At 42.3% G+C, this 18,476-nt stretch overlaps 1 protein-coding gene across 1 annotated transcript in view; it reads right to left on the bottom strand.

Moving 5' to 3' along the window:
• Positions 1-17,679, bottom strand: part of ELOVL4 (ELOVL fatty acid elongase 4) — a 39,322-nt gene extending 21,643 nt beyond the window's left edge. Inside the window, exon 1 of the mRNA XM_064447751.1 lies at positions 17,167-17,679. Within this exon, the coding sequence (XP_064303821.1) occupies positions 17,167-17,278 (112 nt within the window). The 5' untranslated portion in view covers positions 17,279-17,679. The remainder of the gene's footprint in view (positions 1-17,166) is intronic.
• Positions 17,680-18,476: the final 797 nt, after the last annotated feature.

The following is an 18,476-nucleotide window of genomic DNA, read 5'->3' as shown; positions in this document are numbered from 1 at the left end:
TCTTTCTAGGAAGGTTAAAGAAAAGAGTTTTAAAAAACCCCCACTATATCACATCACCTCACACAGATTCATCATGTCATGCAAGTTGTATTGTCCAGTTCTACAGTCCTAAACAATACAGCAAACAGATTCACGTGAGCCCGAACCCAAGCCGCTAATCCCTCCAAAACCTATTTTGTTTATGATGAACAGTGACTACAGTGGCAACATAACCAAATATTCAACACCACTGCAAATGAAAGATACAGAAATCTGGCAAAATACTGATAAAATTAATAGCTTTTATTAGTTTAAAATTAGGCACTAAAAAGCCTCCAATTAGTTTTATAAAGGTTGCATGATGCTAACCAAGTACCTTTGCTATTTGATGTAGGTCAGTCTCATATGTTTCTAGACAGAATACTACCAATGTTACTAGAAAACAACTAAATAAAAGAGTTCAAAGGGATAGTTCTAGTGAGAGTAATCTGTGCTGCCATATGGGAAACAAAAGTTTTATTTACAGTCTCCTTCAGTCACTCACGGGATCCACAGTTACACATACTCTAGGGCCCAGAATATGCTTTATTAAGTTCTAGAACTGTATCCAAAAAGCACTTAGCCTGATGAACCGGTGACATCTAGGATTAGAAGATGGCTCTGCTGCAGAAGAGATAAGGGAAAGCCTATAGTGACACTTCCTTACTCAGTGTTTCCTTCCCCTCTCTCCCCATATAAAGGCTCATCTCTAGTTACAGCAAGACATAAAAGGTAACTATTCCATAACTATCAATACTTCAGGTACTGCACCGCTCTACGATACTACCTGGATTATTTCCCAGATGCTTAGGCCAGTGGGAGTTCAGATGGAAATCACACACAGGGCTCCTCGGGAAGCTCAGACATGTAAAACACCTGCCTTCAGTCATTTGTGGGCAAACTCCCAAATAGCAATGCAGTTGCTCACAGACTTCGCTAGAGGACAAGTTTCTTTCGGAGAACTGTTTTACTTCATGGTAACCCAAAGACAGTGAAAAAAACCTCATACCATAAATGAATTCCTGAACCCAGGCATACTAGAAGGTAAGTTAAAAAACCCTTCTTATCTACAAAATGAGGAACTCTGATGCAATGAGGAAAGTACAGAACAGCACTGCCTTTTCTCCTCCTCCACTTCTTTCTCGTTTCCTTGGTTGCCCTAGAGATCATAAATTAGAACCTCATTTTAGGAGCAGATTTCATGAGACCCTCTATTTCTAATAAACCACACATATTGTGATGTATAGAAAGACAGTGTGCCTGGCACTGACTCTTCTTGCTTCCAGCTGATTTAACAATACTTGATCTGAACATTGCACGTAAGATGCTAGGAGGCCTAAAAAGAAGTGGAAAAGAAGATAAACGAGCTTAGGTGCTTCCATTGTGGCCGTTAATACCGAAAGAAATAAGTCATCCTAATACATGTAAACCTCCAGCAAGGCTGACGCTGCCAGAATGACAGGAGTCAGCCTTGTGACCGCAGCCACCAACAGAAGACAACGGCAAGGTAGGGCAAGGAGTACAGGGAGGAGCAACAAAACACACACGCAGATTGGCTGTAGAAACACAGGCAGTGAAACAGAACAGAAGAAAAGTGAGAGAAGACAGTTAGTTACCTCCTACTTTTCAGCAAGTCCCTGGAACAGATGCTTCTGTTACATTATAATGTACTCTCTGTAAAACATGAGAACGATTGCTTTATAGTACAGTATAGCGTCTTGGGATGTAAAGGAACAGCCCCAATTTCCAGAGCTTACAGAATGCTACCTCTTGAAGCTCAAATCACAGCGCTGTGTTGCAATTATTACACTGCTAGCTCCCTTACGCTTTAGTTCCTGCTTGCTTTTAGCAACTGCTCTACAAACCTGAATTTAAAAAGATAACACTATTTAGAAGACATGAGAAATGGAGAACTTCATCATCCACCTGATAGAAAGTAATGGGCAAAGACTCATCTCCACCAAGCAAGAAGAAAAGTGTCACTTCTTAATTAGGGGACAACTCTGGGAATAGCCAATGTGTGACATGTTTTAATCAAATCTGCGACTCACTTCAGACCCTGTAGTGTGCAAAGAGTTAAGAGCAGGTGAGGCAAGAGACCCAGTTGCTTTCCCAGCCTTCTTGCACTAAGCAATATAAAGAGGTACGGACATACTAGAGAATGTGTCTTCTATTTTTCTAACCCAGTGTTTCATGGTATCCTGAATACTGAAGTGACAATTCGAAAAACGTGAAAAAAGGAAGAAGATTTTACTTTTACCCAGGAGCTGAACATTACCACCCACTGCTGAAAACAGGAAACCATGACCTATTCCAGATTTCTTTTTGTGACAAAAGACAAAGATTTCTAGAGGGAGAAAGTGAGGATTCACTAGAGGGTGAAAGGAAAGAGAAAGGGATAACTTTTATGAAAGCTCAGCTGCAAGTGAGCTTTGCCTCATGCTTCATCAGCACTCTGCACAGTTCTTTCACCTGCTTTCTACAAATACTACAAATCAAAGAACTTAACTGGAGAAAACCAAGAGAGGTATTTAATTAACTCTGACAGCAACATAAGAGCACCTGGGCAGCTGCCATTACACTTCCATACCTGTATCATGGTTTCAGCCTATTACCTTCCCTCTGCACAGGGCTTCTGGACAGTGAGCCACTGCATCTCAGAGACAAGTCTTAAAGTATTTGCAAGAAAAGCATAGTTCACTGATACAGACCGTGTAACACACTGCCCAGGGAATCTGACTGGGATTTTGAGGGCCTGACCTCTCCCAGGTTTTCTGGTTTACCAGGCAAGCCTGCTTGTCCATGTTGCACACAGAAAACAAAGTTATATGCAGACCCTTGTTCCAAACTTCTTTTCAGATACCCTCTTTCGAACCAAGATAAATTCACTCTCTTAAGTCATCTGCTTAAGTGACAAACCACCCAAGCTACTCCAACACCCTCCTCCCTTGCACCCCACCCCCAACCCTGTTTTAGCAAAACCAGCATAATTTTGCATCCTACTTACTACCTGGTGCTGATGACCACGAATGATTTCTGCAAATTACAGAGAACTGTGATAGCTTAAGGGGACACATGAGTGTAGTGAATCCTGCAGTACTTCACACACAATAGGTACATTATTACCTGAAAGATGAAACAGGCTTGAAATAAAAAGGCCAGGTCCCTGAATTAAGAAATCCCTCCAACTACTTTGATGCAAAATGACCAATGCCTTTACCTGATTAGAATTGACAGAGACTGACTGAATCTTTCAGGGGATTAATGCGTTTGTTGTCTTTCAAATCCTAAGACCCAGATTCTAATTCGATCACCAATAAAATGTCTGTTGTGATGGCACAACCTGTAGTACAGTGCTTTTTCTGTAAGGTGGGAGAAGGTTTAGAACAAACATTTAAAGCTGCACTCAGTTATAAAAGTGAATCCAGAGTAGAATAAGGCATCTGCTAACATGTTCCTGATAGGAAATTACAGTTATGTAAGGAAAGAATAAGGAATGTTTATATACCCACGGCTTTCCTGTCAGAGTGTATAAACATCTTAAAGTTGCACATTGCGAAGACATGACAAGAAACAGAACAACATATATCTATTTTTATATATATATAAAAAAATTTAAATTGCTGTGAGGCACCAACCCTTGCAGGATTTAATTCTTTATGTGGGGCAATTAACAGGAAATACACACATAAACCCCTCTGATTTCTTCTTCCAAAGCAAGAACAAGAGCAGGACCAGTGAAAAGGACTGAATATCCCACCCAGTAATGTCCAAAGAGGACATAATTAACCTGTATTGAAATATCAAAGGCAAATGAAGATGAATTTCAGTAAGTAGGGCTGCAATGATGGTGATCTAGAGTCAAAAATCACAAGAAACTTCTGTGAAACATACTGTAGGTACTTAAATATGCAAAAGCTTCTGTTAAATATGGTTCAGCATTTCCTTCCAACAGAGAGGATTTTAGATGGTTAAATTTCCTTCATATTACTGAGCCTATGACCAACTTTTTTTTTCTTTCCTCAAGAAGTACAAACTTTAAAAATAAGCAAACAAATGCATAGTACAGTTGCTTCTACATTCATTAGGAGAAATCCTGAAACAGAACAACGGTGAGTATCTCTTAATATTAGTTTTAGAGAAAATATTACATAGCTAAAATACATTCCCTGCATTCATATTAGATTCAAAATCAATACTTAGTAAGTCTTTATTTTTACTTTAACATAAGTATTCCTTAACTATAAGGTCGCTACTCACTAATTTATCTGGAGAGCCTTTCAAAGTTATTAATAGCTATTGATACTATTCTCAGCGCAAAGACACTTACAGTGCCAATCCAGCACATCCATCTGTCCAATTACATTTCTAAAGACACTGCAGAAATGATGGTGACTGTTTAAATGTGGTTCTCAACAGTGAGAGCTCTCTGCACACCACACTGCTTATTTTAACAAGAAGTCCTCTCAAAGCCCAATCTTAGGTTTAAGAAAGGTTGCCTTAAACAAATGAAATTTTGATTCCACAATATAAGGAAAGCAAACCAGTATTATCTAACTGGGGCATTGTTCTATGAAGTACACTGTTCTAATTATCTAAGAATTTCACACATCTTTTTAGCTCCCCTAACACTATAACTGAAGGATATTACAAAAATCAAAAACATGTATCATACAAGAAAACATATGGAAAACATAATATCATGCACCTTAAAGCATTTACAAAGCTTTCACATTAAATTCCTTTGCAGTATTTTAGTGCCCCCCTCTTCTTTCTGATTATGGATTAATGTTCCATACAACATACTTCTCTTTCTGCATTTGTATTAGAAATACTGGCTCAGCCCTGTAAATATTTGCAAGTGAATATAAGGTTCACTGTGCCTATACAACCCCTGCAGATTGGCTCAGTGGAAAGTACACTTGAATAAGCATCTACATGATTAGGCCCTAGCCTTTTAAACTAAATGGAGTAACGCATCAGAATCACTTAAAAGTACATTTAGTCTTACCAGTTTGCAGAGATTCCAAGAAAAAAGCTCAGTCTTTGACTAACTAAAACCTCAGAACGTACAAATGGAACAACAGCCGAAGCCATAAACTTAGACTTTAAAACAGTACATGACTAACTACATGGGCTGCACAACTTGAGACTGAAGACTGTTAAGAGAAGTACCATTGCAGAGTCAAAACTGAGAGGCCATATATCTTTGGACTGAATACCTACAAAAGTTAAAATTTTCTATTCACTTATTCATTACAATTTTAATAGAGCAGTTTACACGGCCCAAAATGAATTACTCTTTTAAAGATCTCCAGTGCTTTAATTAACTTGTCTGCCTTGATATTGATTATTCTTTGCACATATTGCACTCTAACCCTCAGTTATCTCAGTTTATCAAGTTTCTTTATGATAAATCCTATGACAGAGGACTGAAGCTAGTGCATGAACTAAAATAACCTGCCTACTGCCTCACTCCTGTTTCAGTGAGAAAAAAGCCTATATCCTCCTCGGAGGGATTGTGCAGACAGGAGAGCAAAAGCCCTGGTACACAAGGAATGGCCAGTTTATGCTTCTTTCTCACCTTTATCTTACCTATCATACTTGGCAATGTCTGCAGTCTTCTGGCACTATGGATATTTCTAAGAGTCTGACAGGGTCAGAGATACCTGTACCTAACTCAGGAACATTGCAATCTAGATAATCTACAAAACAAAGGCCGTGAAACTTCCCTTAACGCATGTTTTAGCTAAGAAATCTTCCTTAGAAGAATTTCCCATTTTACTATACGATACGTCTTTTCAGAGGCAGAGAACCCAGTAGAACATAAAACAGCTTGCTGTAAAACGTTAATTAGACCCAATGCATAAATTTGCTCCCTAAATGCAAGGAATTAGAATTAAATTTTAATCAGTTCCTGATACTTCTCTCTGCCAGACTGAAGGCCCAACTTTTATCAATTTTTTTCCCCTCCTCATTTGGGCAGTTATAAGCAGTTGTCAGGTCACTCACTAGCTGCCTTTTTTTTATTATTATTATGTTATTTGAAGAAACACCTTATTTAGTTCACCTGAAGGTGCATTTTCCAATCTTTTAATCATTTTCATGGCTCTTCTCTGGATACTCCACAAACATTTAAATCAGCTTTGCAGCTGTTTGACAGGGAAAATTAACTATACCAATCAAGTCCCTGCCACCCTCCCTCACAGAAGAATTCTGTATTATCACAATAACATCATAGCATCAGTGGCGGTCATGACTGGCAAGAAAATGGAGAGGTGAGAATGCTACTGGTAAAGCTAAGGGTGACATGCACACAATGCTATATGGAAAAAGGTTCCCAAAACCTGGCACAAAAGAGCACAATAGCTGACCCAAATGATTTTTTTTAAAATACAGACCTGTACAGTGAAAACATGTTTACTTTGATCTTCAAGAATGAATGGAAATATCCAAGTTACGTATTTTGTCTAACCTCAAGGTTTAACTAGCCAAGAACAAACTCATTTCTTTGGGTCAAGAGGAGGAGACATCAAAATTTTATTGCAAAGCATTGCTGTTTTAACAAGCTATGAAACATCAAGCTAAGATACAAGAAAAAAATATTCAGTCTCAAGCACAATGAATAATGAAAGCATATACTCTGAAAAATAAAAAAAATAAAACCCACATCTTACAAGTTTGCAGCTGAAGCTGCAGATGAATTCCATTGCACTGAGAAATGAGAGGTGCCTGCCCCAAAACCAAAAGGACCACAGACAAGACTAACACATACTGCCCACAACCAGCTGTGGCTTTGTTTTAAATTTCAGGGCATTGCAATTGACTGTTTAGTTGTCCTTAAAGCTGTATACCGCAACATAAAATCAAAATACCACACAGCTAGGGATAACACCTCCTGCAGCTAATGAACACATGTGTAATACATGTATTTCATAAACTCCCATTAAAGTAACAGGAACGCCTAATCCCAATTTGTTGTTAAAAAGATCAGATGTATCTTAACCAATATTCCCATTATTCTAACCAGCATTCTGGTCTTCTTGGACTCCCATAATTCAATCACTAATACCATATTGTCTTTGTGCCTGCACACAGCAATTATGGGATGCACTTGTTTCAAGACACAAAAATAATAGAACTGTTACGAAGTTCAGGAGCCATGCCAATTCACCATCAAGTCTCAGGATTTTCAAGTCTACTTGTTCAAATTATTTTTGATTTACCTCCTCCATTGTTTACGATTATTTGTGAGGATCAGTGCAAACACTCTGCTTCAAGGAATAATTAAAATATAATCCTCATTGAAGCTTACACAAGATTTGCAAGATAGTAAGCCCTCGAGGCACGTAACGTTCTTCATTTGTAAAATCTTACTTTTCCAAACATCACAGAAGCAAGGTGCATTCCCATTGCAGTGATACCTGCATGGCTTTTCTTAAATGTTACAAGTTACAGAGTAAACAGATGAAGAAAACAGATGAAAAAAAACAAAACAAAAACAACCCAACCAACCCAGAGGATGTAATTTTAAGAACTAGTTGCAGAACCCTACGATCCATCCCATGTCTCTGTATTTCTAAAGAAATAAAAGTGCTGTGTAAAACACACTTCAGCAAGCTTGCTTTCTACTGTGTTTTTACTGAAACTTTAATTCTTAGCCAACCCTGTGTTTCTGAGAGCTCAGACTGGAGATGCCATTACTTCACACAGAAGTGGTGGGTTTTGGTACTATGAATATAGTTGTAGGGGTATCAGTAAGCAGTAATACAAACACAGGATTTATGCACATTCAAGGTTGCAATAACAGATTAGACTATTGGCCCATCTAATACGATTCCGGGTTTTTAAATGCCAAAGGGGATGATCATAGAATAAATCTTCTCCACAGATGGATTTTTGTATTGGATTCCCTCAGTTAGAAGCTAACATCCTTGAAAAATGTGAGGGATTATTAATAGCAGTTTAATAATAACTCTGCAAGACCTTATCCACTGTAGAGAGACATGTGTTACATACTCAGCATACACGGGACAGTAAGTTCAGCAATGATATATGTCTTGCTAATGTGCTAACACAGCGGAAGGATACTGGTGCTTAACTACACAGGAAATGTATACATCTTATGTTGCTGCTCTTGTAACACAGAATGACTTGGGGTTGCAGATGAATGTTTAGAGACATCTTGATGCAGTGATTGAACATTTATGAAAACCAGCAACAGCAAGTTAAAACTACCTAAAAGTAACACCAGAAAGCTACAGAACATTTGCAAGGAGCTTGCACAGAAAGCTCTCTGATAAACTACCCATTTTTTCTGTTTTATATCAGCACGAGGATGCTGGTCATCAATTTGGTTTTACAGAGGATGAATGAGGTGGGAATTCTGTTTAGAGTAAAAACTGCCAAAGGAGTAATTGAAATATATTAGCTCTTATCTTCAAAGTTCAGGGGCAGAAGCAAAATTTACAGTTGTGAGGTACATTAGGTCTTCTGTTAGCCTAACACAAGTGCTCCAGTCAAAGCCTCCAAAGAAGAACAACACTGAAAACATTTCGAACTTATTTTTTCAACATGCCTTCAACATCAGCAAAAATGACAAATCGGGGGGACACACACACACGACACAGGGGGGACAGGGGGGACAGGGACCAGAGACTGATTTTGAAATGCTGATTTTCAAAACATTAACTTAATGAGAAAATATTCTTATACCCAAAGATGACCAGAGAATGATCAGAGTCTGAATCTTTCACAGAATCACAGAATAGTAGGCATTGGAAGGGACCTCTAGAGATCGTCTTGTCCAACCCCCCTGCTTGAGCAGGCACACCTAGAGCAGGGGGCACAGGAACACGTCCAGGCGGGGTTTGCATGTCTCCAGGGAAGGGACTCCACAGCCTCTCTGGGCAGCCTGTGCCACTGCTCTGGCACCCTCACAGGAAAGGAGTTTTTTCTCATGTTTAGCTGGAACTTCCTGTGTTCCAACTTGTGCCCATTGCCCCTTGTCCTGTCGCTGGGCACTACTGGAAAGAGCCTAGTCCCATCGTCCTGACACCCACCCTTTAGATATTTATAGGTATTGATGAGATCCCCCCTCAGTCTTCTCTTCTCCAGGCTGAACAAACCCAGGTCTCTCAGCCTTTCCTCATAAGGGAGATGCTCCTGTCCCCAATCGTCTTGGTAACTCTCCGCTGGACTTGCTCATTCACTAAGTATACAGAATCAAAATCATCATTTTGGCAGCTAAATAATGCCACACCCAAATGACTGCTACAGCTAAGTCTCTTCTGTTCTACAGTTGTGTTACCTTTTATGGTAGCATATGGCCCCTAAATCTAAGCTTCTCTAATGGCTTCTGCAATACAGTTTCTCACTCTTGATCAAAAATTCATGGATCACTGAAACCGAGATTAGACAGAGTAGAAGAAAATGTGACCTAAGTATGAAAGTATTTTGGAGTAATCTATGTGTAAGTATTTCTATTGGGCACATATGTTCCTGGTAAACCACTAAATATTAAATGTAAACTCAGAAAATACAGTTATGAAGTCTTCTATTTACAGCCCAGCTATTCAATTTAGCACCTGTGTTTAATTTTTTTCAATTACAGTATCTTAAACCATTTAAAAACAAGATGTTACAATGATGCTCTAGGAATAGAAGGACATGAAATCTTGGCTAGAGAGATGAAATTTACTGGCTCAACAGAAAAAGTGAAAGACATGGGTTATAAACTCCCTTCTTCCAGCAACATTCTGTGAGCTTTTAGAAAGCAATACAACAATCTCTTATATTTGCTGTAACTGGGAGATGGAAAGAAGGAGATAATATCAATAAGCAGATTAAAAAAAAAGAAAAACACCATGGTCAAGCATGCAAACTGAAGCATAACGTATACAAGAGCTAGAAGACGACACTTTTGCAATACTGCATAAAGAGATAAAAGCAATAGGAAAATATGGCGGAAACAAAGCAAATAGTCAACAGTCTATGATCATGCTGAAACAGAGGAGTACATGTGGGAGGTGGATGGATGGAGTGAAGCTAGGGAAGAATCTCATGGTACAAGCAGGCACAATGCCGCACAGAGAGAGAGAACACTCCGGGGCAGAGTTAATGATCAAACCACTGAAATTATTCAGGTACATAAAGAAAGGAGTTGAGTTGCAGGCACGTAAGTGAGTTAACCTGACACAACCAAGAGCAGTTAATACCCACAGGCATGTCATTATCTTGCATCAAATGCAAGCCAAATTGAGGTAGCTTATTCCCCCTCACCTTCCATGACAGAAATTTAATCTAGCTCATGTTTATCTTGAGATCCAGGCACACACAATGGGGTTAATATGAAACATGTTGCACTCAATTCATCTTTAGGCTTGCCTTGGAGCTACTTATTGCTTTACCTCCAGCCTAGGGTGCAGTCCTGAAAATGCCCGCAGAGCTGACACCTAAGTCTTGGCAGACCTGAATTTCAGAGCTGCCTCCATTTATGTCCTTAAAATGCCACAAGACCTTGAAGTCCATATGCTCAGAAGCACTTGACTCTTGACAGAACTGAGCACAGTTTTACCCACTTGCCACCTAAACAAGATCAGGAAACTATGTATCCTCCATCTATATCTTCCTAAAGGAAACGTCAGTCAGATGGTCCCACACACAAGAGTTCCTTATGAGATGTGATGGTAGCTTCAACTTTTGTTTTCAAATACAGCCTGAGAAAGCAAAGCCCTGTCGTATAACAGTTTACTAGTCAGAGAAGTCCAACCTTGTGGATCAGATCTGCCCCTAAAAACAGTGTCCTAACTTCTGTGCTCCAGGTGCACTTCACTCATACCAACACTCTTTAAAAGCCAAAACTCTGATTCTTTTCATGGCCAATTCTTCTTAGCTAAAAGAACTCTCATTTAGCCCCAGTTTTTCAGGCCATTCTTGTTTAGCCCCATTTGCCTTACCTCAAAAAACCTCTTTAAACACCATGGCCCTTTCCCCTTCCCAGCCTTGCATCCTAGCATATTCTTCCTCCCGAAGTTCTCTCTGCATCCACTGGGAACCTTTTCATTCATTCACCTTTCACCTAAGTGCTCCCTTAATCCTTTCCATGTGAATCGAGTAACTCCAAAAACACGTCTGGACTGGCAGAGGAAAAAGTGGAGTCTTGCCTCACCCATTCCTCATGGCTTCTGGTCTACAAGACCTTAAAAGGAACTAAAACCTGTTCCTACACCTTCCTCTACTAACTGTCCTTATGCAGCCTTCGACAAGCCTTCCTGGTTGCACAGGATAGTATACCATAGCTACCTTGAATTCAACCTCTTCTGGTCTTCCATAGCTATAACCATAGCCCTGCTACACGCCTCTTCACCCCAAGCACAGCATAAATACAGAATGACTACCATGATCAACCTCTAGTCAAGTTTCTCCAACTAAAGACAGCTACCTATGAACAACAGTTCAACCACCATGCTCAATCGATTTATGTAGCCAGTGCAGCCCCCAGGATGAATGCATCTCCTTCATGCCACAGGTATTTCAACTGCTCAAGAATTCTTCCCCTCTCATTGCAGTATGTGGTTCCAGGACCACGTGCCAATTTGCACCTCACTAGTGGCATGCAGCCTCAGCTAAGAAATATGATCCACCAAGAACTCCACAACAGTAATTTATAGTGTGCTGCGATTTTAAACATCCAGTCATTTGGCCTTCTGCAGTAGGAACTAAGGTCATGCAATCAGCTTTGTCATTTTGTACAAAGCCATTTTCCAGCCTTTTTCCATGGAATCTGCTTTAAGGGTATTCGTAACATCCTATTTCCTCCAGGGATTTCAAGACATGCTCTCTACACAGCCTTAAAAGGAATTTTCAGAAGGTCAGTTACTTTCTTGCCATTTTGTCCAAACATCTCCTTTCCTTTTGCTTCTGGAATATGCTGATGAGCGCTCAAACAGAAGTTTGTATCACATTCTTGCTGGTGCTCTTTGAAGGATTTTTTCTGTTTCACCTCTTTGCTGGAGCTGAGAGTTGCAGGTGATCACCTACAACTCTTCCTCCTTCATTTTAGGAAAGAGGTGTTCCACTCATAACTCAGCTCCTCATCCACAGTGTCAGCTTTCTTTCAGGCTCTTCCTTCAGGCTTGAGTTCTTGAAGCCTGGTGATCCAAAATCTCTAAGCAGACATTTCTACTTCAGTAATGTACTTTTCTGAATGATGTTTCTGTTTCCAAAAGTGCTTGGTATCTGGTTTGTTCTGATTATCTGTCGTTTGAGTTCTGCAACCTGATAAAACCTCCTGGTGATGAAACGTGGGTGGAATTTCCCTCAAATACTCAGCAAATTGTCTTCAATATCTACAGCTGTTTTTTCTTCAATAATAAAGTCCCTCCCTCCACTGACAGGCAGTTAAATGTGATGCTTAATGAAACGGATCAAGTAAACTGGGATGCTCCTATTGCTCAGTTTGGTTGACAGTAGACTCACATAATCTAGCCTTTAACATTCTTTACTTCTTTAATCAATTTCTCCAAGTCCTGCTTCTGCCACAGGCTTTTCTTTGTGTTTCTGCCACAAGACAGCCAAACCCAATTACACTAGCCTCTCCAGTTTCTGGTGTGTTTCCTCCTGTCTAATCCTTGTGTTTTACATAGTCATGATCACAGATTGAAAAAACTGTTCCCTTGAGAAGGAAATTGTATCTGCAAGACAAGATTCATGTCAAATCACCGAGTCTGATGCTCAGCCAGCTCCCCAAAAGCTTAGAAATACATTCTGCTTATTTTCTGTGAAACAGGCCTCATGAGCCTCCATCTCACCCTTTGTTCTCTCTCCCCATCGTCACCCTCTGAAGAACTTTCATGGTGATTCTACTTGCCTCCAGCTTTGGCACAAACCCTCAAATACAATAAAGTACTACGCGCACTCAGACTGTTCTGCTAACCACCCCCATGAACCTTCCTCAAGCATAAACATTCAGGATCCTTTGGCCACATTTGTTTTCTGCATGGGGAAAAGAACAAGGGAATGAGAAGAATAAACGTGTTTTCTTCCAGTTCTGTTCCCTGGACTGAAAAAGAAACTGAACCTGAACTTCCTGAGCATTCTTAACTTAGTCCCAAGATCTTCCTGGAAAAAGTTTTTAAGGCAATTTGAGTTCCCACAGAGGCTGTGCCACCTGATCACTTTTAAGGCAAGCAGCTGTAAGTTTCTCATGTTTCCCGTCCTCACTGCCTTACACGTCCGACATAACCAACAAAAGCTACAATTGATACTGTTCTGGAACAAGATGCTACTTACAAGACTACCACTAAAGTGAAAGTTTGCATCTTTCTCCTCTCTCCTTTCCTCCTGATGGAAAAAGTCTGTAATCTTATTAACTGCAACAGCTCTAAATAGTTGCTGTTCCAAAGCAGTCCCACGTGGCCTGGGGTGGCCCTGCCTTCTTTTAACTTTGAGCTCCAGGAACAACCATTCTCACCCAAAGTTGGTAAAAACCTTCCATCCTTTTGCTCAATACATTAAAATTAAAATTAACTAGTCCCTCTAAAATAAATCTTTTTGACAGAAGGTTTCATAAATCTCCTTTTCAAGCCACAGTCTCCTACTCCCCCTCTCCAACTGCCAATGGTCTCTTCACCCATGCCTTGAGATTTCCACATTCTTCTTTCCTGGATTGTGTCCTGAGTTATTAATCTTAATAGTTCCCCTAGACTCAGCCTGGAACCTCCCTTTAAGTCACTTGCTCAGTCATCTAATCATACCCTTAATCCTTCCTGACAGTTCCAAACACAACCAGCTACCTGAGCTGAGAGAAAGAAGGAAGCCCTGCCCTACCCTACCTATTACATCTTACCAGCCCCATGTCCTTACAGAAGTAATGGCATGAAATTCCTAGATCATCTTTCCTGATAGTAACTGTCCCACTGACCACTTTTTTTTTTTCTCCTGATGACTGCTAAGACCATGTCTTTGTCCTTTCTACCTCTCCGTGAAGTTTATGGCTTCCTAAACGATCTCCTTCAGCCTTTTCAGGTGAATATATGGTTACAATGGATGTTAGGCTTTCATGAAAGGTGTCTAAAAAGATAGTCAAGGAAGGAGAGGAAAGAAAAAGTAGTATTTAAACAGATTTGCAAGGAGAAACGTTATGCTAAGGCTGAAAATGTATTTGATAATATATATGGGGAAGAAGTCACAGAATACTGTTATTATTCTGAAATGCAAGATTTAGAAAACAAACGAAAAACAAACGAAAAACAAACGAAAAACAAACGCCACAGCAAACCCACAAACAGATAGCTTTAGAGAGCACACAACGCTAAAAAAAAATTTGCGACATTATTTAAAAAAAAATCCAGTTAGGTTTATCATATACTCGATCTTTTGGCGTTCTTTTTGGCTTCAGAAAAGGTCAGTTGCCTTTTAAATAGCACAAAGCAGGGGAGGAAAAAGACCAAATCTTTACAGCACAAAACCAAAGCAGCACAAGACTCAGTGGGACATTCTGGCACAGTTCTACACAAGTTTCATCACAGGAGTCTGGTGCAGCTTTAGAAATCACCTGCTGGCAGGGCAATCCCGCCAAATACTAAGAACAGGGCTAAAGACAGACTTGGGTGTCCAACAGAAAATGGAAGCAAAAACTGGAGAGAATAAGCAAATTTGGTTTTACATGAATGAGAAGATTTTGTGTAGGAGTAGTAGTGGGAATAAAATTTCTTCATATTTCATTGTGTAATTTTGCTGTGTAGTAGTGTTTCAGTGTGATTTATTGTGTAATGCTATTGCATAGCATCATTTGTTGAGCAACTTTGCTGCGTGGTATAGTTTTTTATTTAATGATATTGAACATTAGGCAATGGTCTTGCATGCCATAATTTGTATTTTCTGTTGAGCAACATCATTGCCATAGTTCTTGCCACAAAGGTGAATTGCATGAATTCACACAACAGTGCTGAATTCATGATTTTAACGTATATGCACTCAGAGACAGCAAATTGAGGCTATTATTTTTTTCTGAAAGAAGACACATGCAGAAAAGCAGCAAACTGAGCAGGTACTTAAGCAGAACTTAGAGCATTAAGATACAATTTCATTAAATAGCAATACAGCATTGCCTCCTCATAAATGACACTTTCTGATCCGGAGCTACCTTGTAACTGCGTTGTATGATATTACATGTTTCACATATCCATACCTGACTGTATAAACTACTGGAGGACCTTGTTTTAGATACTACCGGGTATAAATAAGAACAGTAACATGCTTTTGATGTAACTTAGGCTGTGTCCAAAACTATCCTTGCAGGAAGCTGATGAAATCCAGAATCTGAACAAGAACTCTCCACCCGCGCTTCTGAACTTAGAGCAATAATTTAAAATTTGCATTAGTAAATTAGTAAAAGATGTAAGCATATTTCAGATGTCACCACGTCAACCTACTACTGCTTAAGATTCTTCAAAGCAGCAGGAGGAAGAAAGAAAACTTTCCCCTATATGTAGTATTAATGTAAGTTACTTATCTTTACATTCATTACATAAACTACCCTTTTCATCCATCCTTCCCTCCCCCGGATCCTTTTTGCTTATAACAAAAGGGGTCCATATACAGAGTTAAATAACATGTTTGAGGCTGAGGAAATCTATTAGAAGTTGAAATCTTTTTGCAAACAAATAAAGTAATCCATAAGGGTATCAACTTTGTACCCACATCCAGTTTTATATCCGTCAGAAAATGCTACTGATTGGCTAGAACAGCATCTCTTTCATGCACTACCTGGCAGTCTATGAACAATTGTGTTGCAAGAGGCAGAGAAAGAGAGCAAACGCTGGTAGATTACAATGCAGTGCTGCTGCAAGCATTTTTATTTGATCTCATATTCTAGCAGGTTTTAAATACAGAAGAAAAAAATGCACACGGGCCTAAATTTTAATATATGGCAAAAAACAGAAGATAGGCCGGGAAGGCAAATTGTGAAAAAAAGTGGGCTCCCTCCATCTATAACATAAGATTAATTTATTATCTGACAGATGGCAGAAGGGAGGGGGGCGGAAAAGAACAGACTGCTGATGCAGTAGTGAGCTGCCCGTCCATAACGAAGGCCCCACATTCTCACTTATCATGCTGCCACAAAATACGTCCGTAGTCGCGTTCCCTCCAGAGCTTTGCTCCATGTATTTCTAGGTTTAAATCAAAATAGCCTTGACCTCATCACTGTGTGGACAACTAAAAAAAAAACTGAAGAAAACATCCAGAGAAGTGATTTCTTCTGCCAACTGCCCAAGGCTACTCACGATAGCAACTGTGAAAGCTGCGACTCTACCCTGCTCATTTAATTTGACCAACAAGAGAGGGCCTTTCACGCTGACCAATACTTCCATAGCTACCGGCCACTGTAGCAAGTTACCATCTCATCTGCTGTCCCAGCACTGAAAGCCGCTTTTTTTCATACTTCTCCATATTCCAAGACATTTTCTCTTCCTTCAGCATCTTCCACATTGCAGTCACGGGGTGCCAAAACAAAAATGGAGCATATTGAAAACGGCAAACAGCAGAACCAACCCAAACACGCTTAAGAGAACACGGAAAGCTTCTGCGTTGACAGTAACAATCATTTCCTCATTTAGTTTGGCGAACTCCATGCGATGCTGTCACAGGGCTCCCACCTGCCGCAGACGCCAAAGGCCGCCGGAGGGATCACAGAGGGATCACGGCAGGATCACCGGAGGGCCTCGCTTACCTCCGACACCAGATTCCCGTGTGACCACCCCAAGGCACGCTGCGGCCAGAGGGAACCTGAGGAACGACGGCTCCGGGAAGCGGGTTTTGCTACGTCCAGCCCGGGGGACACCCTCACCTTGCCACGAAACGATGCCCCGCGCGCCCCGGGCCGTTGCACGGGATTAAGAGAGATAAACAAACAAAGCACCCCAGTACACCCGGGAGGAGGAGGAGGAGGAGAAGCGGGTGCGGAGGGGCCGCCAGGCCCGAGGACCCAGGCCCAGGGCTGTCCGCCCCCTCGGCGCGTCTCCCGGGAGACGGAGCCATTTTGAACGGCCTCAGTGACAGCGGGCGGGGGGCGGCGGGCGCGGCGATGGCGGCCGGGGGACACCCGGCTTGCCGGCGGGGCCGGGAGCCGCCCTGACGCGTTACCTCGGATGCTCCAGGTCCAGCGGTAGAACTCGAGGGTGTCGTTCACCACGCTGGACACCAGGCCCATGGCGCGGGGGGGCTCGGCGGCGGCGGCGGCGGCGGCGGCACCCATGGTGAGCAGCAGCAGCAGCGGCGGCGGCTGAGCCGGCAGACCTGTCTCGGCGCGTGCGTCCGTACCTCTGCGCCGGGGCTGCTGCTGCTGCTGCCCTTCTACAGCCGGGGATGTGATTTAAATCTCTATCTCTCGGTATCTTCCCTCCAGACTCCGCCTCGCTCCCGTCACCGGCTCCCGTGCCCCTCGGGCAGGGAGGAGGTCGAGGAGGCGGAGGCGGAGGCGGGTGCGGAGGGAAGGAAGGAGCGGGGGGCGTGTGCCGGCGCGGCGGCCGCGGCTCCGCAGCACCGTCGGCGGCGCGGTGCGGTGCTGCGGTGCGGTGCTGCGGCGCGGCGCGGTGCGGCGGCGTCACGTGCCCGCCGGCGGGCTGCCCGCGGGGTCCCGGCCCGGCGCGGCCCGGGCGCGCAGGCGCAGTGCGGGAGCCCGGCCGCTTCCCGGCTGAGGGGCGCGCGGCGGGAGCAGGTGCGGGGGGTCCCGGGCACTCCCCGGGGTACCCTTCTCTTCCCTCAGTGGGCATCCGGGGTGGAAAAGAGGCTCTTGTTATTGTAACTTGCTTTTTTTTTTTTTTTTAATAGTTATGGTTTCACTAGATGAGGGAATAAATATTTCAGTCGACTTTTATTTCCTTTCTTCCTTTTCTCTTTTTAGCAGTTTGGATTTTTCTTCCTCTCTCCTTCCCCTCTTGCTCCCCCTTGACAGACAGGCTGAGGCACCCTCAAGACCGGCACGTACTTTACCTCAAGCCATTCCCACTGCGGTCTCCGTGTCGGCTTTTCAGCTGGCCATGCCACAAAGTCTGTGCTAAAATCCCTTCCCCTCCCAGGACCGATAAAACCAGCAATCACAACGGGATCTCACTATGTCCCTGCTCCACCGGAGTGATGAGTGGCCGTTCCCTGACCATCAACTTGCCCAGCCTCCTCCAGCTGCCACCGAGGTGGATGTCGCATGCTCTCCCCTCCATCTCCTGGACCACAGCCTTTATGGCCACTGCAGGGCACAGAGAGGTTTGCCTGCCTGCACCATTGCTGAGCGCTCCAGGGGAAGGAGCCTCCGTGGCAAAGGCCAGCAGGGCTCCAGGTGCAGCCCCAGTTTGCCCATTCTGCGCCCTATGTTTCAACCACAGCAAACCCTCTGCCTGGTGTGGTGCACCAGCTGCTCCTCACACCCTTCGCCTCTTATCTTCTCCTGCCAGCTT

The sequence above is a fragment of the Phalacrocorax carbo genome, chromosome 3 (genome assembly GCF_963921805.1).
Source record: "Phalacrocorax carbo chromosome 3, bPhaCar2.1, whole genome shotgun sequence".
In the NCBI taxonomy this organism is placed as follows: domain Eukaryota; kingdom Metazoa; phylum Chordata; class Aves; order Suliformes; family Phalacrocoracidae; genus Phalacrocorax; species Phalacrocorax carbo.
This window is presented reverse-complemented; position numbering and strand designations above follow the sequence as displayed.